This window comes from Eubalaena glacialis, chromosome 14 (genome assembly GCF_028564815.1).
Source record: "Eubalaena glacialis isolate mEubGla1 chromosome 14, mEubGla1.1.hap2.+ XY, whole genome shotgun sequence".
In the NCBI taxonomy this organism is placed as follows: domain Eukaryota; kingdom Metazoa; phylum Chordata; class Mammalia; order Artiodactyla; family Balaenidae; genus Eubalaena; species Eubalaena glacialis.
Window position 1 is genome coordinate 64,761,855 of NC_083729.1, and position 27,277 is coordinate 64,789,131.

Below are 27,277 nucleotides of genomic sequence, written 5' to 3' on the forward strand. Positions count from 1 at the left end.
TTTATAAAGTTTAAAATAGCTTTCAGGGCTTCCCTGGTGGCGCAGTGGTTGAGAATCTGCCTGCTAATGCAGGGGACACGGGTTCGAGCCCTGGTCTGGGAAGATCCCACATGCCGCGGAACATCTAGGCCCGTGAGCCACAACTACTGAGCCTGTGCGTCTGGAGCCTGTGCTCTGCAACAAGAGAGGCCGCGATAGTGAGAGGCCTGCGCACCGCGATGAAGAGTGGCCCCCGCTTGACGCAACTAGAGAAAGCCCTCGCACAGAAACGAAGACCCAACACAGCCAAAAATAAATAAATAAAGATATCTCTCCATTTATTAAAAAAAAAAAAAAAATAGCTTTCAAACTTAGCCATTAGACACCTTCACAAACTTAACACTTTTGCAACAGATTTTAAGTTTACTGAAATATAACCATCAAAAGCGTCCAAATTTTGATTACTAGCTTACCCATACCTTTATACAAAATGAGTGTTAACCCATATTATTTAGCCACTTTCGTTAAGTTTTCATTAACTCTACTCAAAAAAGGTCAAAACAATTCTAGCAATGCTATTTTGAATGGACCTAAAATTAGGCATCTGTAATTTGAACCTCTAAAAATAACTGTAATATTTCTCCTATAATAATGAAAAATGTCTGTTTGGGGTGGGGAGGGGTGTCTTATGGATAAGCCGAGTACTCAATTTCAAGGTCAGAAAATTAATGAGTCTAGTCTTTCCTCTTCCCTTTTCTCAATCTCACAACCAGAAATGTTCAAAAGAGGTCAAGAGCTTGGTTAGCATGGTAAGAAGGAGACAACTTATTTTTTGTCTGGGATGGGTTTTAGCCACTGCATCCAGAGGCATAGTCTGTTCCTTGGGGGTGGGCCTGCTATTACAAGATGTTTAGTTCATTTAGGAATTTCCCTTTCTTCTAAGAGTTAAGAAAACATTTTCGCTACTAAATGGTAAGCAAAGGTAACCTTCCACAGAACCTGCAAAAATCTCAAGTTTCACATTTAAATAGAAACAAGTGTGTTGAGACATACTTTCATCAGTCCTTCCTTTCTTTCAATATATTTTATTCTGATGAAGTTACAAAAGTAGATACAAAATATTTTTTTAAAAAAAGTACAGTTAACTGACTTAGAAAAATAGATAAAGCCCCTAAAGGTTTAAAAATACAAAATAAATTTTCATGTAAAGAACATTTAAAAATATTTTAGATGATAACCAAGACTAACTTAAACTATTTTCAATGTAGACCAAACACAGAATGTTGTTCTATAACAAATCTATAGCACACTGGTAATCCATTTGGATTTACAGAATACTTGTTTGGAAAAGAATCTGATAATGAGAGAAAACCCAAGTGAATTTCAATGCAGTTGCTTCAATAAAATTACTGCTATCACAGGTAATATCAATATCATCCCCCAAAGCCCTTTACAGTCTGAAATATCAAAATCTAATGCAAAAACAAAGGAAGACTGAGGAACTACTTATTTTCCCTCTTTGCCAGAATTGTACAATAGTAAAAAACTAAATCCAGTTACTGAACTGATATTAGGAGGAAATAATGTCCCTGTTGAAGCTGCTTAGTTTGGTGTACCAGCTGGTGTTTTCAGGCCAGAATTCTAGACAGGAGAGACAGCCTCCTACAACCAGGCAAGGGTAACACCAGCACCATGACTGGAGCTGCTTAGAAACAAATTTCTAGGACTTATACTCTTCAGCACTGATTTATTTATGCTTATAAGGTAATGATGTTATGTTTAGAAGCTTCTCCACTTCTAATGTGACCTCACTGCTCAGAGAGAAGGCCAAGAGTATAATCAAGAAACCTCAACAATATTTGAAAAATTAAAATCACCACCAGAATTGTTCCTCTTGCTTTTGCATTACTAGAAAAACCTTCCTCTTGCTGTTATCAATGTCATGATGAATACAGATGTGCATTTCTCAAGTAGGCAGCTACATGAGCTAGGGATCTACAAGTCTAAGATGAAAGGAAATACTTTGTTAGCTGGCAGCCCACTAAAAATCACTTTATTCACAGTCTGGAGGAGAATAAAGGATACATTTGGCTGTCAATACAAAAACTGTAGTACAAGGAAGTTGCACTATTTAAACAAAAATCTGCACTAAAATCATGGGTTGGACAGTACTTGCTAAATTATGCAGTTAATCCTATGATGCTTTAATTTCCAGGCCTTTAAAAAAAACTTTCCAGGCCAAAAGTTTTTTTTAAAGGCCTGGAAATTAAAGCACCATAGGATTAACTGCATAATTTAGCAAGTACTGTCCAACCCATGATTTTAGTCAGGTGTGAAGGGCAGTGATCAGACACTGAGAGATGACTTCTGATTAGGAGGAGCCAGGGGAGTGTTACTCAGGGAGATAAATCAAGATTGAGAGGAGTCAAAGAGAGACTGATTTCTTCCAACTTTAATCAAAGGTTGACCCTCCAGTCAAGTCAGAAAGGTGTCATCCTCTCCCTATTCTCTCCCCTTCCTCCAACTCTCCTGTTCTCAACTCCCTGGCCTTGGATGTAAACAAATAATGTTAACACCAATGTTTAGATGCATTGTTGGTTAAGCCAGATTAGCTTGGGAACCTAGTAATGCTTTTATTTTTTTTAAAAAAAGGACATTCTGAATTACCTGAATTCCCAAATTACCAACAAATTTTAAAATTTATGTCCCATTATTAAGCTGCCTCTACTACTGTCCTAAATGTGGCCATCTTTAGTTAGTTTTAGGGCTGAGTCATGAAGAGAGGGAGGATTTCTATCACTGAAAATAAATGGAGAAAAGTGAGAACCCTTTTGTTTGATGATATGTGAAATATTAGAAATGATGAAAGTACAATCCTAGGTGAGAAATATTTCATTCCTTGCATACTTAATTAAGGCCAACAATGTTCAAAGTCAAGAGTCAGTAACATTCTAGGTGGCATGTAAAAACCTTCTTTCTTGTTTGGAAATGATCAACATAAACATACAGAATGCCTGACAGGGACTTTGGATATTCTTAAAACGTGGATTATGGAATGTTTCATAGAGGGCTTTTCTCTTTTTTTTCGTAAGGGATTTTTCTACTCTTTATTTCCCAAAACAACGATGTACAGTTTCAGCCTAAATCAGATAAAATGTTTAGTTTCCTTTAAAATTCTACATATATTTAAGAATTTATTGAAATTGGGTTATTACAAAAATGGAGTTTCTAAGCAATTCTTTTCTTTACATTCTAGTGGAATAACAAAAATAAAAATAAAACCCTATCAAATTTAACCTTAACCAAAGTTATCAAGATGGAAGATGGTGAGTACTTTGCAAAAAAAAATCATAGCTCTGAAACAAAGAACGTTGATGAAATTAAAGTGTTGCCAGTCTGGCAAGTCTTTAGTAATATGTGTGCCTCATTACATTTTAAACAGTCTGAATCTTAGAAACCTAAGGAAAATAAGATCTTTTCTTCACTAAAGGAGAAGATTCTTTTTATCCCAATAGAAACAGAATGATTTCAAGTTTTAATACAGAAACAAAACAGAATAAAATCCCAATCCATCCTTTGACTATTAACAGAATGAAGTTTTTTTTTTTTTTTTTACTTATCCCATTTTGTCTCCTTTAAACATATTACCCCTCCTCGCCCAACACACACACACATTAAAGAACAGGCAGCACATCAAACTTTTAGCTGGGTTATAAAATGTGTACACCGTCAAGGTTTTTTATTGTGGTTTTCCTTACGTTTTATCCTTATTGGGATAAGGTTCGTGCATTTCTACACTACACTTAACTAAGTCTCAAGTCACAATAAAAACATATAAAAGTAGTTTCTTTTTAAAGGAAAACTCAAAATAAAATAGTCAAGTACTCTAAGTACTTTCTTCCATTCTCCTATCCAAATTTTAAGGCCTCTGAAACAAACATGAATGAAAATAATGGTTTTTGAGACCCAAATCTGTCATATTTTTTGGAAGTTTTCCTTTTCTCAGACAAAACCTACATATTAAAATTAATCTGAATGAAGCATTTCAAAATAAAAATCTGCAAGACGATCCTTAGATGCCTTAAAAAAATTATTTGATACACACACACTAAAAATTTAGATAGGTTTATGTGAATAAAATCCCAAATAAAGATTAAAATAAAGGTTAAAAAATAAAGTCCTTTTAGAAATAACTTTGGTTACTCCCATACCACATGTCATATGATGATTTAAACTGCAATCATGGATTTTGAAAAAATATACATATATATATAATCTTACCTATAAAAACACTAGCATACAAACTTCAAACTACAACGTTATCCAAAGTGACACAAATGTTCTAAATCGTAAGGAAATTTTAGAACACCTCTTCTATTTGTAAAATAAAAGCAGAATAAAACTGATCTGTGATTGCATTATTAGGAAATTTGTTCTGGAAACCTGTTAATAAATTATTGGAAATTCTTAATATCCATCATGCTGTCACCTGAAACAGAGTCGATCATCTTCAGTAAAAGAATAAGTAAACTAATAAACTATAGGTTAGTCCTCACATTCTACAACCAAGTATGGCTCTATGGCAGTAACAGCAGTGGTCACACAGTGCCTCAGATTCAGCTGTGTCCTGAATTTCTCACTCTGAAGGTATTAGGCCAACCTACCTTTGGGACAATTTTATCAGCAGACACAGAAAATAGGTGTCTTTTTATCTTGTTTTCTTAAAGTTTGTATAACTAGTTTATAACAGAAAGCAATGAGATAGCTCTAGCAGTACATGAAGCAAGAGGGTAACTGTTCTAGAAGAAAAATTTATCTGTCTTTCGATCCAAGCTTCTCAATTAATTCCTGAAGAGGTGCCAACTCACGCCTATCAATCAGATTAAACTCCTAAAATAAAGAAGAAAAATAAAATTTAAAAACAGATCTAAAATTAAAACTCTATAAATGTCATTCAGAGAAGGGCTTCCCAACCCTAGCTTTCTGAAATCCAAAAGAATGATGAAATACTCTCTATGAACATTTTAAAATGGGGTCATTTTTACTCCCAGTTTTAAAATACAGGGGACTTAATAAATAAGCAACCGTACATGTTAGATGATCCTGTGTAAAATCAAAATCGTATAATGTTTGCATTTACACAGAAATTATCTGAATACTATACACTGAACCATTGATAGTGGCCTCATCTGGGGCAGCAGACCTTTTACTTTCGTATATCTATATCTACACTCTATCTATGCCATGCAATAATCTCAGAAGGAAGACAAAGAAGAGAGCACAGTACATTCTCCTTTGTGTGGCACATAGAATTGTGACATACAATATCTACTATAAAGCTACCTGCTTTCCCTCCAAAATATCTAGAGAGACATATTTATATTTTGCATATAGAATTATGTGTCTCGAAAGTTAGGCTAACGAGTCCCTATTCTTTGATATCTTTTTCAAACAATGTGAATTATTTTGACTTTAAAAAGTTCTAATTCCAACTAAGGGCCCATAAGGAAACAGGCCACACCTCTGAAGGGGGTGGTTCTTTTTGAAGTTTCTAGCTGCTGGCTTTGTAAGATTTGGCCTGAAGTGGACTTCTGGAAACTTAACCCAAGATAGTAGCTAATGAGTTCTTCCAAAGGTTTCTCTTTTAGGCATAGACATCTCATGAAACAACCCAACCATAGATGTTTTTCCATGGCATCCCTTTACCCAGCAGTGGTGATGGAACAGGAGGGTCTGGACAAGCTTTCTTGAGTGTTTGGTGCTTCTTGTCATATCTTAACCAGAGACCTGGGGCAGGTCTCTCCAGAGGCAAAAGGTCCAAAATGGGGGTAATGGTTTCTATGCTGCTATGCACATCAAAGAAATAAACATGGAAAAGGGAACAAAACACGAGAACCCTGCATGCTTAGCTCTACATCTATAAATAAGTCTCTAAAAATTACTCTATATTAACTACCAATCCAGATATGTCCAGGTCAAAGGACACAAAAGTCAACGCGGTTCAACTTACCTGAACAAAGAAAATAAAGTGCTTAAAGGAGGTGTTGAGGTGGGCCTCCTCCTGCAGCTGCATCACAGAATCAAAGTGCTGGTGATAAATATGGGCATAAACCCTGAACAGACGCTTTAGAATGGTCTTTGCCACAGACATAAAGTTTTTAGGAAATGGGACACCTGTAATATAGGTATGTATCAATCAGTCTTTTATCAATTCAAGAAAAATAAATAGCAGAAAAGTTTAGACGTTGCCATGAGCAACTCCAATACACAAATTCACAAATACAAGCCTATTTCCATTTTTTTTTTTTTTAAAGGCAAGGGAAAAAAAAAACCCAAACCTAAGTATATGAGGTATCCTCACATACCACACTTTCCCTGACTGCCTTAGAATAGTAGGCACAGGTATCAAGTTATGCAAGATGATGCGGAATCAAAAACAATTTTAGTTGTTTAATACTGGAGAGTTTCTTCCTAAAATTAAATGCAACAAGTTTTTTTTTGGCTGCACCTCGTGGCATGTTGGGATCTTAGTTCCCCAACCAGGGATTGAACCCACGCCCCCTGCATTGGAAGCATGGAGTCTTAACCACTGGACCACAAGGGAAGTCCCGGAGAATAAGTATTTTTGACTATAAATAGAAAATTTTTACTTTTTGCGATTTTTAACTCTAAAAATTTTTTTTTACACAAACACATACACACTCAACCAGGACTGGAAACTCTCCCAAGCAAAAGAAAAAGAAAGGCACACTTTGAGTCATTATTATCTACTGTCTACAAATAAAAAGTATTTCCTCTTCTGAAGTACTCTGAAAAGCCAGTTTTCCTTCCTAAACTAGGAGTCCCCGACTTTTTTTTTTTTTTTATAAACAATGTACTTTTTTAAAAATAATTAATTAATTAGTTTATTTATGGCTGTGTTAGGTCTTCGTTTCTGTGCGAGGGCTTTCTCTAGTTGTGGCAAGCGGGGGCCACTCTTCATCGCGGTGCATGGGCCCCTCACTATCGCGGCCTCTCTTTGCGAAGCACAGGCTCCAGACGCGCAGGCTCAGTAATTGTGGCTCACGGGCCCAGTTGCTCCGCGGCATGTGGGATCTTCCCAGACCAGGACTCGAACCCGTGTCCCCTGCATTGGCAGGCAGATTCTCACCCACTGCGCCACCAGGGAAGCCCCCCGACTTTTTATTTAATTTTTTAAAGTGCTATTTTCATTTTCCTATAGTCTAAGAAGGGGAATAATACTTTCTGTAAAGGGAAGGAATGGCACCTCCCTATTTTTCAAAGAATATAAACACCTCCTTAGAAAAGAACTGGGAGAGGACTTAGTCATCTTTCTCCAAGCAGAGCAGGTGGGGATGTGACTGGTTGCATTCCTGAGAATTTTGGTTGACAAGACCAATGTTTCTTAGAAAACAGGGACAGGAGAAAGACAATACAACTGGCACTGAGTATAGTTAACAAATACATAAGAAGGCATCTGCTTCCAAAATAACCTAGATTAGTTGGCCTTAAAGGTCTGTTTCACGACACTACTCTTGAACATATTTTCTCTAATCTTTCAGAAAACAAAGGCTGTCACTTTCTCCTTCCCTGCATTTTGTATTCTTTATTTCTCAACCAGTCCTTAATAGCTTGAAATTTAGTATAGTTTGCTCTTGTCAGCTGATTTGTGTGTGTGTGTGTGTGTCCCCATCCCCCACCCCTAGTCTTGGTAACAACTTGCCTTTTCACACATTATTCTGGGGCTTATGGACATGTTTTTTCTGGACTTGGTCTTATATTCATGTACTGAAAAGATGGATTTTTAAGTCAAATCCTTTTTCTCTCAGAATTTGCAAATGGGCCCCATGCTATTAAAAAGAACATTAATAAGTTGGATATATTTGTTTAAAAATGAATAATAAACAGTTTTGTCTAATAAGAATAAATAATTAGCATAAGTAAGATCTGGATAATAGCCTAATGAAGGGGGAAAGAATTCCAGAACATTAGGATAAAATAGTGAAGAATTGGGAAGCCGAGGAAAGACTTTAATAAAGAAATACAAGTGATTTGTTTTAATCTAAGCACTTTCCAAGCTGAATTTAACATTCAAGCACACCCAATACACAATAAAGGATCTATGAGAAAGGAAACAAAAGGTTTTATAGAATGGAAAAGTTGACCAAAAACAAAACAGACCAAACATAACAACATGATATAAATTTTTCTCCTTAAAGAGCCTCTGATTAGATTTCAAAAAGGAATCTGCTATGTTCTGAATGTTTGTGTCTCCCTCAAAATCATGTTGAAATTCTAACCCCCTAGATGATGGTACTAAGAGGTGGGGCCTTTGGGGGTGATTAGGTCATAGGGCATCTGCCCTCATGAATAGGATTAGTGCCCTTATAAGAAGAAACTCGACAAAGATGATTTCCCTCTCTACCATGTGCAGATACAACAAAAACACTGCTTTTTGCTATCTGTAAACCAGGAAGAGGACCTATGACAGAACCTGACCATGCTGGCTCCTGATCTTGGACTTGCAGACTTCAGAACTATGAGAAATACATCTCTATTGCTTATAAGCCCTCCAGTCTCTGGTATTTTTTGTTATAGCAGCCCAAACAGACAAGACAGAATCCAACAATATGTTGTTCATAAGATACCCTTATACTGAAAATGACAAGGATCAATCACATCCATGAATACCAATGCCAAAATCTTAATCAAAATAGCAGAAATAAAAAAAATACTCTTGCAGCAGAACATTAAAAAAAAAAAATGGAGAAAACCTTATGATCAACAACAGATACGAGAAGAGTATCTGATAAAACCCTATAACCAACTTGATTTTTAAAAATTCACATACCTCTAACCAAAAGCAAGATTCCTACTTAATGCTGAAATACTAGAAGCACTCACATAAAAGTAAACAAGAAAAGGATGTTTGCCATCATCACCATTAATCAGTACTGCTCTGGAAGTACTAGTTACTGCAATTAGATAAGAGTTACACAAGTAGTATATTTATCAGAAAAGAAGAGGTGAAATTAATATTATCTTAGTATGATGTAACTATATACTTTAAAAACTCAAGAAAACCAATCCAAAAGAATCAGAACAGTTTTCCTATATACTAAACAATAACCAGTTAGAAACCAGATTATCAATAAAAACATTAAGTGCCTAGGAATAAACTTAAGAAACCTGAAGGACTAGCATAAAGTAAAATACAGAATTTTACAAGAGGAAATAAGAAATAATTAAAAGACATGAATAAATGAATATGAATTGTTCTTGGATAGGAAGACTCAGTATTGTCAAGAGAACGAGCATCCCTACATTAATCTACAAATTGAATGAAATCATAATAAAAATCTCACAGGTTTTTTTTTTTTACCTTGCAAAATGTTTCTAAATTCTTTGGAAGAACAAATTTTCCAGAATAGCTGTAAGTATTCTGAAAAAGAAGAGCAAGGAAGAGAGACTAGCCCTACAAGATGTTCAAAGATACATAGCCATGGTAATTAAAACAGTGTGGAATTTCTATAATGATAGATAAAGAGATTAAAAGACTCCAAGATATGTGTCAATTTGGTGTACACATATGATAATGAGGGGATAAAAGACACATGTATTCGATAAATGGTACTGGACAAACTAGCATTTATAGTTGGAAAAAAGTAAAGGGAGCATTGAGAAAAAATTCCTGACAGAACAAAGATTAAAATAAAATGTAAAAACAAAACCACAAAAGTACTAAATAAAAGCATGGACAAATATTTTATAATCTGTAAGTAGGAAAATCCCTTCTAATCATTGTATTAAAATCCAGACATCATAAAGGGAAAGATTAATAGGTCAAAATAAGAACATTATGCATAGCAAAAAAACCTCATAAACAAGACAATAAGGCAACCCAGGGAAAAAATACACACAACATGCATGACAAAGAGCTAATAACCTTAACATAAAGAAATAGAAAAAGGATATAAACAGAAAACACACAAGGATCAGTAAACCAAAAAATGCTCAATGTTATTGATATTTTTTAAAATGTACATTATACTAGAAATTTATTTACCCATATTAGAAAAGATGAAAAACTGAATAACAACTAGTACTGATGAAGAAACACAGGCAGACACAAACATGGCTGGAAGGAGTATACATTTACAACCTTTTTGGAGAGGAATTTGGCAGTCTTTATTACATTTTTTTATAGTAATAGAGCATTAAAAAGACAATAACACATTTACCATTTAAAAAGAAAATTAGTTCTACAACATTAACTCACCAATTTTAGAAGGAAAAAGAGTTTCATCATCAAGTTGATCCTGAACCCAAGTCATCAAATAGTCAATATATTTTGGTGCAGAACATTTGATTGGCTTTTTAATATTAGTACCATCTGCCCAATGATATTCATATCTGGAGAGAAAAAAGTTTTAGTGATAAAGTTTTCAAAAACAGGTTGCAACTTGTAATCAAAGTAGGTTCACAGTTTGTCAACAGAAGTTATATATATAGTATTACAGTATAGCATAGTATATATATTTAGTAAATTACCTAAAGTTCTACTGAAGATTACTTGAGAGTTCCCTGCAGAAGTACACTTGACCCTTGAACAATGTGGGTTTGAACCACACAAGGTCCACTTACATACAGATATTTTTCAATAGTAAATACTACAAGATCCACGGTTGGTTGAATCCGTAGATGCAGAGGAACCATGGATACGGAGGGCCGACCGTAAGTTACACTGTATTCTGAAATGTGATGGTAAACGGAAAAGAAAAGGAAGCCAGTGTGGCAGCTGGCTGTGCCAGAATCTGTTTTACAACACAGCCCTGAGAAAGACAAAGGAACTGCATTCTTGTCTGTTAGACAGAGGGTGCTGAGGACTGCGTAAGGTGCTGATAGATCCACCACATTCTGAGCTTGTTGGACATTAAGTAATCATCAACGGAGCCAAGATTATAAAACCCTGTTTCTTGGAGAGGGTTTTAAAGAAACAATCTTAGGCATGCATGCGTCTTTTTCTACCTCATCTTTGCTGAGCTAGAATGATTAATAAGACTTAATCAAAACTTCACTGTGTGAAGCATTTAAGCCAAAGATAGAAAGTTTGAGGAATAAAACTTAACACTTCACAAAATAAAAAACATCTCTCCTAAAATAACATAATAAAAATAGGACCCAAACTCATTGGGGCCCTTTTTTTCCTTTACATCTATAGCAAATTCAGAAAGGACTATTTTTTCCCAAGAGGTAAATATCTTGCTACATCTATCATCACATAAAATCAATCATTTGTTATAGGAAAAAAGGCCGGAAGGACACACTAAAATGTTAATTCCATCACATCTTAACTTTATGGGTGATAAAGAGTTCCATCTCTTTCTCAACATTTCTAGAAATTTATGATAGTCAAAAAAATTTTAATCTAGCATCTTTAAGCCAGATAACTAAAGCAGCACAATTTGGAGGTAACTAACAGTAAATAAGCACAACAACAAAAAAATCAAATATTAAAGGGTCAACTAAAAACTCTTCCAAGAAATTAATTTAAAAACCAGAAACAGAACCATAAATGTTAATAAAATTGAAAAAAATAACTTTTGTAAAAGCAAGATAAACCTAACTCAAATTTCTTTACTTTCAATCCTACTACTGAATATTCATACTTAATACAATGCAATTATAAAAAATCAAAATACTGGGTACCACATACCAAAGTATTTAATAACTAAAAGCTTATAGGTAAACTTTTTGTTTTCACAAGCAAATGGGTAAGAAAAACAAGTCTTTATTATTTAATTTATATCAACTGGTGATTAGCTTTATTTGGTAATAATTCAAATACCTATATAATAGCCAGTATATGTACCTTGGACCTGCAGACATGACTGGACAGCTTGCTTCAGTGCAGAATTCTGTGATAGTTCCATATAACATGTTGATCTGGTTGAAGAAATCCACAGCTGGAAAGATAATAGCAGAACTGTGTTAAAATGTCTGTGTAAACACAACAAAACATCAGACCTCTCAGTCGGAGGATTCAGCCAAGAATCCTCAGGAGATTCAACAATCCAGGGGCACTATAAATTCTCTTTCTAAGTTGTTACACCTAAGTAAAGTTAACTTTTAATATATATTCACTTTTAATATACTAAGCCTTTAAACAGCCTGTAAGCAGGAAAAAAAATATTAGGGATAATTCTAACGTAATGGTGATTATTACATTAGCATATACAATTTGATCATATACAAGCAAATGAAAAAATCCATAGCTTCTTACCAATCTGGACCAGACAATATCATTTGTGTTGGGAAAGAGAAGAAAAAGCGTTGTGGAATATACTGGGAGGGAGGTGTATCAGCTGTATCAGGCATTTAAAAAATCTAGTTCATCATAAAAAATTGAGACCTAGTGCACATTGAGGACATAAAGACAGGAGATAATGTCCCTTCCCCTAGAGTCTCCAGCTAACAAAAGGGACAAAATTAAAAGAGAGGAGTAATACAACATATAAGAAGATAGCATACAAAGGCCAACAATAAGTGCTAGAAGAGTTCAGAGAAAAGGCAACATCTCGAGGAGCTGAGATAGTCAAGGAGTACTTCCTAAAGGAGCTTCAGCTATATCTGGAAGAAAACAGAAGAGGAAGGGGGTAAGAAATGAACTTAACTGAGTGAAACATATTACTCTGTGCAAAGAGAACCACATAAGCCTTGGCAAGCTTTTTTAAAAATGTCTTAGTTCCCCATCTAAAAGACTACCTAAAAAATCAACTAGGGCTTTTCCAAGTTTCTTAGAAAACAAATCAATATTCCACCACGTCAAAAGGAATTTTATACAAACTCCCTCACTTATAAACCTTCCTCTTAAATTAGTCATGTTTCTAAGAAAGTAATACTTAGGCATTCAATATTCATTCAAAACAAAGAGTGTGCCCAGATGGTGTGCTGGTTTATGATCTGTTCTCAAAATATGGTCCAGAGATCCCCTGTTTCAGAGGGGAATCTGTGAGGTCAGAAACATTTTAATTGCTCTGAATTTTCACTCTCTCTCAGGAGGCACAGTGGAGTTGTCCAGAGGCTCCATGATGTATGACATCACAACAGACTGAATGCAGAAGCAGATATGAGAATCCAGCCAACCTCCTATTAAGTCAGACATTAAATAAGATTTGCAAACCTGTAAAACAATGCCACACTTCTCACTAAAATTTATTTTGGAAAATAGTCATTTTTCATAAAAATATATTTATGTTAACATGTATTTTAAAATAAGTATTTAAACTTGCTCAGTTTTCATTTCTAACACAGTATCACTAAATATAACCCACATAATTAAAAACCCTTTAAGGTTCTCAATAATTTTTAAGAGAATAAAGGGATCCTGGAACCAAAAGGTTTGAGAACAGTTGATTAGAGCAATAAGTCTCAAAGAAAAATCGAAAGCTGAAGAAGGCCAACAGATGCCTTCAGAATAAAAGATGATATACAGATGGCCAACAGGCACATGAAAAGATGTTCAACATCGCTAATTAAAATGCATATCAAAACTACAATGAGGTACCACCTCACAACAGTCAGAATGGCCATCATTAAAAAGTCTACAAATAATAAATGCTGGAGAGGAAATGGAGAAAAGGGAACCCTCCTACACCGTTGGTGGGAATCTATCAATAAATTGGTGCAGCCACTGTGGAAAACAGTATGGAGGTTCCTCAGAAAACTAAAAATAGAGTTACCACATGATCCAGCAACCCTACTCCTGGGCATATATCCGGACAAAACTATAACTCAAAAACATACATGCACCCCTATGTTCATAGCAGCACTATTCACAATAGCCAAGACATCGAAACAACTTAAATGTCCATCAACAGATGAATGGATAAGGATGTGGTACATATATACAATGGAATATTGCTCAGCCATAAAAAAAGAACGAAATATGGGACTTCCCCGGTGGTCCAGTGGTTGAGACTCTGCACTCTCAATGCAGGGGGCATGGGTTCAATCCCTGGTCAGGGAACTGAGATCCCACATGCCTCACAGTGCAGCCAAAAAAAAAAGAACGAAATAATGCCATTTGCAGCAATGTGGATGGACCTAGAGATTATCATACTAAGTGAAGTAAGTCAGAAAGAGAAAGACAAATACCATATGACATCACTTATATGTGGAATCTAAAATATGACACAGGGGCTTCCCTGGTGGCGCAGTGGTTAAGAATCCGCCTGCCCAGTGCAGTGGACACGGGTTCGATCCCTGGTCTAGGAAGATCCCACGTGCTGCGGAGCAACTAAGCCCGTGTGCCACAGCTACTGAGCCTGCGCTCTAGAGCCCGTGAGCCACAACTACTGAGCCCACGTGCCACAACTAATGAAGCCCCCACGCCTAGAGCCCGTGCTCTGCAACAAGAGAAGCCACCAGGATGAGAAGCCCTCACACCACACGAAGAGCAGCCCCCACTCACTGAAACTAGAGAAAGCCCACGCACAGCAACCGAAGAACCAATGAAGCCAAAAATAAATAAATAAAATCAATAAATTAAAAAACTAAAAATTTAAAAATAAAATAAAATATGACACAAATGAACCTATCTATGAATCAGAAACAGAATCATGGACATAGAGGACAGACTGGTGGTTGCCAAGGGGGAAGGGGTTGGGGGAGGGATGGAGTGGGAGGCTGGGGTTAGCAGATGTAAGCTTTTATATATAGAATGGATAAACAACAAGGTCCTACTGTATAGCACAGAGAACTATATTCAATATCCTATGGTAAACCATAATGAAAACGAACATAAAAAAAAGATGTATGTATATGTATAACTGAATCACTTTGCTGTATAGCAGTAACTAACACAACACTGTAAATCTACTGTACTTCAATTTAAGAAAAATCAAAAAAAAGAATAAAAGATAATAATTTGAATAAGGTTACAAAAAACGGGTGTTTTCTGAATAGATAATATGTCACATGGTTCACATGCCAAAAGATAGATAAAAATATACAGTAAAGGGGCTTCCCTGGTGGCGCAGTGGTTGAGAGTCTGCCTGCCAATGCAGGGGACACGGGTTTGAGCCCTGGTCTGGGAAGATCTCACATGCCGCGGAGCAACTAGGCCTGTGAGCCACAATTACTGAGCCTGCGCGTCTGGAGCCTGTGCTCCGCAACAAGAGAGGCCGCGATAATGAGAGGCCCGCGCACCGTGATGAAGAGTGGCCCCCACTTGCCGCAACTAGAGAAAGCCCTTGCACAGAAACGAAGACCCAACACAGCCATAAATAAATAAATAAATAAATAAATAATTTTTAAAAAATGACCTCTGATCTCTGATCTAATCAGAGATCAGAAGAAAAAATATATATATATACAGTAAAAAATCTAAGTTCCAACCACTCCAACTTCCCCCCTACACACAGGTAACTACTATACTAATTTTTTCTGTGTCTTGCCCCCTAAGTTTCTTTATCCCATCTAACACAAAAGATAACACATTACATAGTTCTACACCTGATTTTTTTTCCTCTTAGTAATATGAATAATGGCTTTTTAATGAGTTGAGAAAAATAAAATTTTTCTTAATGTGGCTACTAGAAAATTTTAAATTCCATTTGTAGCTCACAATATATTTCTATTGGACCACACTGACCAAGGCAATGATTATCAACAGTTGAATACCACATAAAAAGACAACTAGACACTATGGAAATATCTACACTGTTGGAAGTATATACCACCACCTACGAAGTAGTCTTAAACAAAATCAAACCTGAATCTGATCAAAGCTCCAAATCTGTTCTAACATGGTAGCCACTAGACACACAGGGCAATTTACGTTAAAATGAAGTTAAATTTAAAATTCATTTCCAGTCACAGTAGACACATTTCAAGTGCTAAATGGCCACAGTGAAGCTATACAACATTTGCCTAATCACAGAAAGTTCTCTTGGACAGTGCTGCTCTAGATTTAACATTTACAGGAAATAAAAGAGCGAGATAATGGATGCCTTGGGGATGTTATCAGCAAAATTCATTCTGTAGAAAACAAACTGGTTTCTTCAACAACAACAAAAATAGCAAGGAAAAATAACTGCAATGAGGGGCAACCTGTGAATTAAGAGATTCAAGAAACATATGTACAGAGCTTGTTGGATCCTGATTTAAACCAACTATATATTTTTATTCTTTACTTTCATAAAAATATTTATTTGGTCGCTCCAGCTCTTAGTTGCGGCATGCAGGATCTAGTTCCCTGACCAGGGATTGAACCCGGGCCCCCCGCAGTGGGAGCGTAGGAGTCTTAACCACTGGACCACCAGGGAACTCCCCTTATATTTTTTAAAAAGAAACATTTATAGGATAATCAGGGGAAATGTGAACATTAACTGGATATTTGATAACATAAAGGAATGATGGCACTGTCATTACCTTTAAAAGGGGAAGTTCTTATCTTTTAGATACTGCAATATTTATAGATAAAATAATATGTCTGGGATTTGCTTCAAAATAATCAGGGTAGTGTACAGAAGCAGCACAATTGGCCATGAATTGATAATTGTTGAAGCTGGATAATGGATACCTGGGAATTCATTCTACTTGTTTCTCTACTTCTGTATGTTTGAAAATTTCCATTAAAAAGTTTTAAAGATTCCTGGAACAACTAAAATTCCTAATGGACTTAAACCCTATCATCCAGAACTGATCTCATCTCAGAAATGATAGACACTAATATTCAAATCTCTAGCCTCAGCATATCCTTCCATGTCATGCCCTTACTTCTTGAATTCAGAGTGACTTTCAGCTCATGGGTCCCTCTGTTTTCTCCCAATCTCTCAATTTTCTTCTGACTACTGCTAACTCACAATAATCAAGTGACTGACCATAGCAACTGTACTTGACTCTTCTGTATACACAGGCAGATGAAAGCTGCTGGGAGTCGGGGCACAACTATGAAGATGGATCCCTACAAAGTCATGTCCACCACAGGTAGAATCTTTGTATTTATCAATCTTTCATTTGACCTTACTCAGCAATTCAGACCATTCTCCTCAGAGATCACCCCAAAGTACTCTTCATTTCTCCTCAGGTCTCTCTATTGAACCACACAAGCTACAATCAGGTACACTCTGAAGAGAACACACTTTGGATGTATTTGTACTTACATGTTTCTTTACAGATAATCTTTACAGCTACACCCATAAGAAAATTCATTAACAAAAAGATTTTAGCAAAATCTTCTTATAAACCAGTAAAGTTGAAAGTTATTAAAAACTTACTGTTAACCGCAATCCATTCATTGAGGTCCTCTCCCTCTGGCAACATAACAGCTTGTCTCAGATTCCCACTTCCTAGAGTTGCTTCTGCATGTTTTAAGAGTTCATACTGATGAGATCCTTCAGGGATATTCTTCTTTGGTTTGAATGTTTTAGAAGAGCGGCTACTACTGTTAGGTTAAAAGTAAAAGTACATCAATTTTTAGGACCAGAAGCAGATTGACAATTTTAGGCATATAAATTGTTTTGAAATTAAAAAATATTCCCTGAAAAGTGCCAAGATGGGGGGTAGGGGAGGAGAGAATAAACACAATAAAAGAAAGAATTAAATTTTTTCCCCTACATAGAAACAGGATTAGCAGCACAATTTCACATAGAAGGCAATTTTACTATGCCTCATGAAGCAGTCTGGTGTAACAGAAAGGGCACCTTAACCAAAAGAAGAAAAAACCTGGATTCTAGTTCTTGATCTGCCACTAACTCTGTGACTGCCTGAGAAACCTAACCTCCTTTGGCCTCAATTTTCACCTAATAGTGCTGTGAGGGTGTTAGCTCTAAGGTTCGTATAGCTCAAAAATCCAGTTTTCTGTATCAAAATATTTGTGATGCCATCAAAGCAAACCAGAGAAGTAACACTAACATTTTAGAGTTTATAGCGGGGAAAATAAATGAGACAACTGGTTCTGGGGGGGGAAAAATAAGTTTTTATTCCTATCTCACACCATGCATAAGGAAGGTCTTCCTAACATGACACAAAGCCCAGAAAAAATGGACAGCTTTCTAACCGTAACAATTAAAACTTCAATAATTCAGAACAAGGAGACAAGTAGCAAAAAAAAAGTACTTGCAACGTAAGTATTAACAAAATTATAAAGGGCTTTTATAATCTGTTAAGAAAAAGGCAAAGAATACTTTAGAAAAATGGGCTAAGGAGATGAATACACAATTCAGAAAGAAAAACAGAATGACAAATGAACATATGAAAAGCTGTTCAATTAAAATTAGATTTATTTTTCCTTAACCTGAGTGTCAGAAATCAGAACAATTACATTAAATGTGGGCTAGGGTAGAGTGAAGTTAGTACTTTAATTCACTAATGGTCAAAGTGCATTAACATTTTAAGGGGGCAACACGGCAATATCTATTAACACTGAAATGCTTCTCAATCCATCCCTTCTACTTCTAGGTGTCTCTCCTCGATATGGATAAGGATGTGTTTCCCAAGATTGTTTTTAATAGCGAAAGACCTGGAAATGATCCTAAAGCTTACTGGTAGAGGAATGAATAACTATGACACATCTACATCATGGAATACCATACAGTAGTTAAGAATAACAAGATGGAGGTACTTGTATTCACACCGATAGATCTCAATACATGGTTAAACATATTACAGAATGAAATGCACAGCAGAAGCCCATTTTATAAATGCATAGAAAGTGTCACCAATCAAACTGATAGTGGTGATTACTTCTAGGAAGGGGAAGGGAATGAAACTGAGGACTTGCACTTCACCTGAGTAATTTGAATTTTAAATAAGACTGATTATGAAGTAAAAAGGAGTTATGAAAACAATAAAAATCAAATATGGAAAGTTTGTGTTTAACATGATAAAGAGCTAAATTTAATAAGGAAGTACTAAATTAGAGGGAATGGCCCTTTCAATAGAAACAAGCTGTGAATGACAGGTAGCTAAATATTTTCCGTACTTAGCAAGAAATGATGTCTCAAGGTTCAGTATGATCTTCATCTAAATTAAGACTTTTGTGCTTCAAATGGCACCATCAAGACAGTGAAAAGAATCCACAAAGTAGGAGAAAATATTGCAAATCATAGATGTGATAAGGGACTTGTATCCAGGATAAAGAATTTTTACAACTTAAAACCAAAAAGACAACTCCATTTAAAAAACGGTCAAAGGATCTGAATAGACATTACTCCAAAGAAGATACACAAATGGCCAATAAGCACACGAAAAGATGCTCAACATCATTAGTTATTAAGGAAATGCCAATTAATATCACAGTGAGGTACCATTTCACATCCACTTAGGATGGCTATAATCAAAAATGCAATTAACAAGTGCTAGGGAGGGTGTGGGGAAATTGAAACTCATATAGTGCTGGTGGGAAGACAAAATGGTGCAGTGCTTTGAAAAAGTCTGGCAGTTCCTCAAAAGGTTAAACATAGTTACCATATAACCAGACAATTCCCAAGAGAAAGGAACACATACGTACATCCAAGTTCATAGCAGTATTATTCATAATAACCAAAAGTGGAAACTCAAATGTCCATCAACAAAACAAAGTTTGAAAGAAATAAACAGCCTCACATTTAGGTCCAAAAAGCAAGTAAGAACTGTGCATCCAGAAACAAAGCACTAACAGAAAAAAAAGACTGGGGGGGGTGGTTTCTAGTAATATGGAAATTTACAATTAAAATATAAATCATAAAGATTTTTTGATATGGTAATCATACTCTGAAGACTATACGCTTAAAAAAATAATCCAAAGGAGGGGAAAAGCGATTTAGACAAAGATAGTCTCAGCAGTCCTATTTTATAATAGCAAAATAGTAGAAAGAATCCAAACTTCTCACAATAAGAAACGGGGTAAACTCTGGTTATGAAACACTATTTTAGATGTCAAGTATGTGGGTGATGCCCATAACTGAAAATGGATTATTTATTCGCTCATACGATACATATTTAAGCAACATGCTAGGTAAAGAGAGCCACCTGAGAAAAATAAGGTGCTACAGCAATGCTTCTCAAACCTTAATGTGATTAAGAATCATCAGAGAATTTACAAACTTTCCCATTGAAGGCTCATTTGGGCCCAGACGTTATCTCTAAAATAGGATTCTACTGAGTTAAAAAGAAGTTAGTTAATTATACAAATTCACAAAGTGGGCTGAATCAGAATTGGATGCAAGGCCCGCAGCTTAACTTCAGCGGCACTCCCATATATTCCTGGGGCGGCATTTTTCCGCGGGGGTAATTTAATACTGACGATAATAAAGCTGGACGTACGGTGGAGTAAAAAGCTAAGTCAGCATGGATCGTTACTAAAAGGCTCGAGACTCGAGACAAATTGAGACCCCCAGATCGTCCCTCTGCCCTCAGGTGCCCTCGGGCGGAAAAGTCTGGAGGCACTACCGGCCTCGGGGCCTTTCTACTCCCCAACCTTCTCATTCCGCTTCCTTTGCCTCGACCTTCATCTTCCTCTGCTTCTGCCCACATCCAAGCCTCCCCCGTGACCCCGAGCGCGGGCAAAGCAAGCGCCGGGCACCCGACCCCGGCCCCGGGGACCCGCCCTCGCCTCAGGCGTCCGTCCGCCCCTCCCGGGCCTCGGCCCTCAGCCCTGGAGCCCTCGACCGGGCCACACTCACAAGAGGAAGCTCATCTTCTATCCTCGGAGGGGAGGGGAGGGGCCGCTGGCCCCTGCCGCGGACAGGATTCGGAGCCCACGCGGGACCAAGGGGGAGCGGAAGGTCCTCAGCCAGCGGACAGCGGAAGCCCGCGCCGCCGCTGCTCCGAGCCGGGATCGAGCCGTGGCAAGCAGGTGAGAGCAACTGCACCGGCCTCGCCCCCCTCCCCCACCTTACAGACCCAAAATGCGGAACCAACAAAATCTCGCGAGCTAAGGCTTCGTTCTGCTCCTCCCCGCTGAGAGAGTCTCGAGAGGCCCCTTTTCGCACCGCCCGCTCCTCCGCCTCAGCCAATCAGCAGCCTCTAGGCCGGCACTTCCGCTCCCGGAGGCGTGGTGGAATTGCGGTCTTCGGACTGGAAGAGCGGCTGAGCTTGTGCGTGGTTCGAATTGTTGCTAATGTCTTGCCTGTTCCATCTGCCTAGGTGTCAAGGGGCCTCTGTGAGCGCAAAAATTTTTTTAATTTTTTTTTTTCCGCCGTGCTGTGCTACTTGCGGAATCTTAGTTCCCCAACCAGGGATGGAACCCAGGCCCACGGCAGTGAAATGGCCGAGTCTTAACCACTGGACGGCAAGGGAATTACCCAAAAATTTTTAAAAATTTTAATTTGATTTTTAAGTTGAGCTCTAACTCACATACCATAAAATTCACCCTTTTAAAAAGTACGCTCCTGTGTTTTTGTGTGTGTGTATTAACAGAGTTGTGCAACAATAGCCATTATCTGATTCTAGAACATTTTTTTCCATCACCCCAAAAAGAAACCGGTACCCATTAGCAGTCCTCATGCCTCCCTCCTCCCAACCCCTAGCAACAACTAGTGTACCTTCTTTTTATATGAATTTGCCTAATCTGGATATTTCATGTAAGTGGAACCACACAATATGTAGTGTTTTGTGTCTGGCTTCTTTCACTTATGTTTTTCAGATTCATCCATGTTGTAGCATGTATCAGTACTTCTTTTTTATGGACGAACACTATTCCATTGTATGAATATACCATGTTTTGTTTATCCATTCATCTGTTGATGGACATTTGGGTTGTTTCCACTTTTTGGCTATTATGAATACTGTTGCTACGAACATTCCTGTACTGGTTTTTGTGTGGATGAATGTGTTCTTTTCTTTTGGGTATATGCCTAGGAGTGGCTGGGTCATATGGTAACTATATGTTTAAACTTTGGGGTAACTGACAGATTGTTTTCCAAATTGGCTGCACCATTTTACATTCCCACAGGCCAATATCTGAGGGTTCTGATATTTCCACATCCTTGATAGCATTTGCTATTATGTATTTTTCTGATTATAGCCATCCTAGTGGGTGTGAAGTGGTATCTCTTGATTCTGATTTGCATTTCCCTGTTGGCTGATGTTGAGAATCTATTCATGTGCTTATTGGCCTTTGAAACAAATACATTTTTATCTTCCTTTAAGTTACCTCAGGCACCCAAAAGACCATCTGAAAAAGGGTCCTGGTCCAATAACAATCTTCATCCACTATCTCCACAACATTACCATTTCTTTTGTTCCTGAACACCAGTCAGTCCACATTCTGCAGGGTGCCTGCCCTCCCACAGAAAATACTCTCACCAAGCTCTCCAGTGTCAGTTTCCAAATCCCACAGGCATTTTTCAGTCATTATCTTACTTGCCATTTAGTTCTATCTGGCCCATCCCACTAGACTCCTGATTTGATCACTGATTTTATTTTTCAAGAACCTCTTTGTTCCTCCCTGTGATCTGGCTTCTATAGGGTACAAGTAGGGCACAGAGAAGGGGAAACCATGGCCAGATATGTTGGTAATAGTCTACTTTAGCCAGGCTTGTTTGGATGCAAGTGACAGAAACCCACACTGTTCATATTTCCATCAGAACTATCTTATGTTTTCTTCCCCACTAGACTGTGAATTCCTTTGTGGGCAAAACATAACTTGTTTATTTGTCATCGCCAGTGCTCAGCACAGTGCCTAGCACACAATAAATGCTCAATGAATGGTGATATAGACTGGAATTCCCAGACTAACAGAGGAGATTGACACAGGAATAAATGGTAATTAGTGCAGTATTACCAGTACTGATAAGATGAAAGGTAGAGGAATTCTAGGCTTTTTATGACTTGGCCTTTAGTTTTCTAGTTTTCTAGCTTCATTGCTGAAGGTGGTTTTCCAGCCAAATAACTTCTTGCTGTTTCTCCAATAAGTCCTGGGCCTCCTTGAGTCCATGCTCCTGTGCTTGCAGTTCTTTTTGCCTGGAATGCCCCAACATCCACATCTTACCTTGTCCTTCAAGATCCAGCAGGAAATCCTCTTTCCTACCTCTGAACTCTTGTAGCCCTGTATCTATTGATATATCTTTCTTATAATATAATTATAGTTGAAGTTAAAGAGTAGTATTTGCATATTTAACAGCTGTTTTGTTAGGTGGTAGGACTTTAAGAGTTTATGTTCTTTTCTATTTTTCTGTATAATTCCTATTTTTCTCTAAAAGCAAATACTAATATTAATTTCTTCTTTCTTTTTGAAAAGAGAAGCAAGATAGAATAGTGACTAAAAAGCTCATATTTTGGAGGTGACTATTTGTACTTGGACCCTGCCAGTGCTACTTAATAACCATATAACGTTGAGTATTTTCATAACTTTTTGCCTCAGTTTTCTCATTTGTAAAATGCGGGCAATCTCTTAGGGTTGTGAGGATTAAATAAGGTATAGAACTCCCTTAGACAGTTCTAGAACATATATTTACTCAATCAACGTTTACTATTTAAAAAGGAAGAAATTTTGACATATTTTATTACCTCGGTTGGATGACCAGCTTCTTGAAAGCAAATCCCTGACTTACTTATCTTTGTATTTTAACTGTGCCTACTGTGGAGCCTTGTATGAGATATTTAGCAAATAGAAATGTAGCAAATATTTGCTAAGTAATGCAACTGAATATTTGGCTAAGTATTATTTTATTTATTTATTCATTTTTTGGTGGCACTGCGTGGCTTGTGGGATCTTAGTTCCCCGACCAGGGATTGAACCTGGGCCCTCGGCAGTGAAAGCACAGATTCTTAACCACTGGACCACCAGGGAATTCTGGGCTAAGTATTATTTTAGACCAATTTTTTTAAACAGATGCAGTCCCTGAATTTCAGCAGTTCTTGTGTAGCTTAGGAAATAGTTGCATCTGCTTACCCAGAGAGTACATTCTCACTTTTTGTTGTTGTTGTTTTTAACCTACCTCATATTTCCTCAATGGGGAACAATCTTTGATCAAATGGCAGTAAAATGACCAGGTAAGGCAGTACCTATTTTCTGGAAGGGATGGAAGTGCCTGGATCCTTCCCCAAAATATTTTAATAAGGAAGCCATGTGGGAAAACAACAGAGATATTATATCACGAGGCTACTAGAGTGAGAGCCACAAGGAAAGTCCTATGCTGGTTCTGTAACCTTGGCTTCTGAGAATGCAGCCATTAAATGATAGAGCAGTGGTTTAAACCTCTGGGAACCTCTTTATTACCCACATGTTTTCTATGAGAATTTTTTTAAAATTAATTAATTTATTTATTTGTTTATTTTTTGGCTGCATTGAGTCTTCGTTGCTGTGCGCAGGCTTTCTCTAGTTGCGGCGAGCAGGAGCTACTCTTTGTTGCAGTGTGTGGGCTTCTCATTGCGGTGGCTTCTCTTTGTTGCAGAGCACAGGCTCTAGGCACGGGGGCAGCAGTAGTTGTGGCACGTGGGCTCAGTAGTTGTGGCACACGGGCTTAGTTGCTCCGCAGCATGTGGGATCTTCCTGGACCAGGGCTCAAACCCATGTCCCCTGCATTGGCAGGCAGATTCTTAACGACTGCGCCACCAGGGAAGTCCCTATGAGAATTTTTATATGGTATTTTCAGTTTGTTGTACACATTCTCTCTTTCACACACACACACACACACACACAATTATTCTAGAAAGGTGCAGTCTAATAGAAACAGAGTTTGAGCCACATAAGTAATTTTAAATTTTCTAATATATATATATATAAATATATATATATATTTATATATATATATATTTATATATATATATTTATATATATATATATTTATATATATATATATTTATATATATATATATATATTTAAAGCAAAAATAAAAAACCTGAGTGGAATTAATCTTGATAATATATTTTATTTAGCCTGATGTATCCAAAATAATGTGATTTTAACATGGAATCAATTTAAACATTTTTAATAAGATATTTTACTTTTTTTTTTGCAAAACATGATATGAATGTATTTACGTCTACACACAGCTCAGTTTGGACTAGCCACATTTCAAGTGCTCAGTAGCCACATATGGCTAATGGCTGCCATGTTGGACAATACAGTTCTAGATCATCTGCATGATCCTCTCATAACATACCTTCATTTTTGCTTGCTCTTTTTGGTATCAAAGTGCCAGTTGTCATGATCTAATAAAACATTAACAGAAGCAAGCAATGTGAAAACAATGCATCAGTACCAACTGACAGCCACATGACACACCATGGAATGAAGAAACCAAGAAAAAGCAAAATTGGGGGAGAATCAAGGATAGCTCAGCAAATGGTGGTGCAAGATGCCCAGTGCAAAAGAATTTACCCTGTACCTGTCACTACCACATTCATGTTGCAGGTGATTTTATTTCATCCAAATATTCCCTGTCACATTAAGTAATGATGTTATTTTGATTTTATTAACTTTACTGGTTTTGTTGGTGTTTAATTTATAACTGTAATTTGATAGCTTTTTAAAAGCTATAAACATAAGGACATTTAGAAATTTATACTTTTATAATAATTTATATTATTTAAATAATGTAATTGTCATTAAAAATATTTCCAGACAGCATGAGAAGGGAGTTTGTGAAAATTTTCCTCCCTTTTAATGGGATTGTTCCTTAAGTTGGAGAATCACCCAGGATATGAAAGGCCAGCCATTTATAAGAAAACCTTTCCAGATAGCTACATTTGAGAGCAGAGGGGAGGAGGGGGAGCCTTAGGGATTTGGAAATATTTGACCAGGATATCAATATAGACCACTTAGCGATCAAAGATAAGATCTCTGAATGAACAAATATAACAAAACAGAAACAGACTCATAGATACAGAGAACAAACTGGTGGTTGTCATGGTGGGGGCGGGGGGGGGGGAGGGGAGATGAGTGAAGTAGATGAGGAAGATTAAGAGGTACCAACTTCCAGTTAAAATGACTTATTTAGTCATGGAGATGTAATGTAGAGCATAGGGAATATAGTCAATAACATTGTAATAACTTTGTATGGTGACACTTAGTAACTAGACTTATGATGGTGATCATTTATGTATAAAAATATCGACCTGAAACTAATGTAATATTGCAAGGCAATAATACTTCCATTTCAAAAGTAATAAAATGTAAAGGTAAAAAGTAAAAAAAAAAAAAAAAAAGATTTCTGAGAGAGAGAAAGATAGAGTAAAACATAGGAAGAGAGTGAGAGAAATTGCTAATTGCTACAGGGCAATTTGCTCCCCTCAGACACAGCCCATAGTCTATAAATACTGGGGAGGTTTTACTCTTTCCTTGGCTCAGTTGGCCACAGAGATCACTGCACACCATCTGGTCACAGCAGATGCTGAAAGCAGAAGCTAAGCAGCAAATTGTACCGCAGCCAATACTGCCTTTTCTGAACCTCTCCCACCCCCTGCCCCACCCGCATTCATCACGCAGTTCCCCTTTCCAGCTCCCTCGGGCAGAATTTGCAACCTTGCATTTTCATTCTGTATAAGTGCCCTGTCTCATCATTTGAACTAACTCGCTCAAGCCCCGCCTCTTCTCACTTTGGTCACAGCAAGGTTCCTGCCCCTCCCAGCTAGTCGGTGCTCTTGGCAGCCTGTGTTTTAGCCCCTGTCACAAGTGGATGAAAAAAGACAGACAGTAAAGTTGCTAAGCTGTCCCTGCTCGTTATCTCATGACTCAGGTCACAGGTCGTGAAAGAGAAATCCCAATTTGTTGAACACGGAAAACTCACTCAGTGAAGAAGCCATGTGAAAGTTTCCACTTTGAAAATGTCTTCAGTCTAAGGTCAGACCTCTGTCAGTCACATACACTGGTGAATGCAGTTCATGGCCCTTGCACTCCTGGAGCTCACATTCAGTTGGAGAAGATAGATATTAACAAATAATTACATAATTACTACTAGGAAGAAAAGCACAAAATGCATTAAGAGCATTAAGAGAGCATAACAGGAGAGACCTAAGAGAGACTGGGGAGTCTCAGGAGATGTCATTTAAGCCGAGACCCAAGAAGGTGAGGTAGCCGAATGAAGAGAGAGGGAAGAGGGTCTGCTCAGAGTCAACAGCACGTGCAAAGGCTTTGAAGCAGGTAAGAGTTTGCTATGATCAAGGCACCAAAAGAATAGAACTACCATATGACCCAGCAATCCAACTACTGGGCATATACCCTGAGAAAACCATAATTCCAAAAGACACATGCACCCCAATGTTCATTGCAGCACTATTTACAATAGCCAGGACATGGAAGCAACCTAAATGTTCATCAACAGAGGAATGGATAAAGAAAATGTGGTACATATATACAATGGAATA

General features: G+C 37.3%; 1 protein-coding gene across 1 annotated transcript; it reads right to left on the reverse strand.

The window, feature by feature from the left end:
- Positions 1-2,239: 2,239 nt before the first annotated feature.
- On the reverse strand, positions 2,240-20,858 carry MOB1A (MOB kinase activator 1A). The gene is made up of 6 exons (XM_061210545.1): positions 20,649-20,858; positions 17,262-17,428; positions 11,852-11,945; positions 10,259-10,392; positions 5,990-6,153; positions 2,240-4,869 (listed from the first exon to the last, which is right to left on the reverse strand). The coding sequence occupies exons 1-6, from the start codon at positions 20,660-20,662 to the stop codon at positions 4,792-4,794; spliced, it is 651 nt and encodes a 216-aa protein (XP_061066528.1). The 5' UTR covers positions 20,663-20,858; the 3' UTR covers positions 2,240-4,791.
- Between the last annotated feature and the right edge of the window lie 6,419 nt (positions 20,859-27,277).

What these genes read in the sequence shown, in the direction of transcription:
- MOB1A (XM_061210545.1), bottom strand. An exon ending in TGAATGGATTGCGGTTAACA is followed by an intron (nt 11,946 to 17,261) that starts GTAAGTTTTTAA and finishes TTATCTTTCCAG; the next exon opens with CTGTGGATTTCTTCAACCAG. An exon ending in GTCATGTCTGCAGGTCCAAG is followed by an intron (nt 10,393 to 11,851) that starts GTACATATACTG and finishes TTTTCTCTCCAG; the next exon opens with ATATGAATATCATTGGGCAG.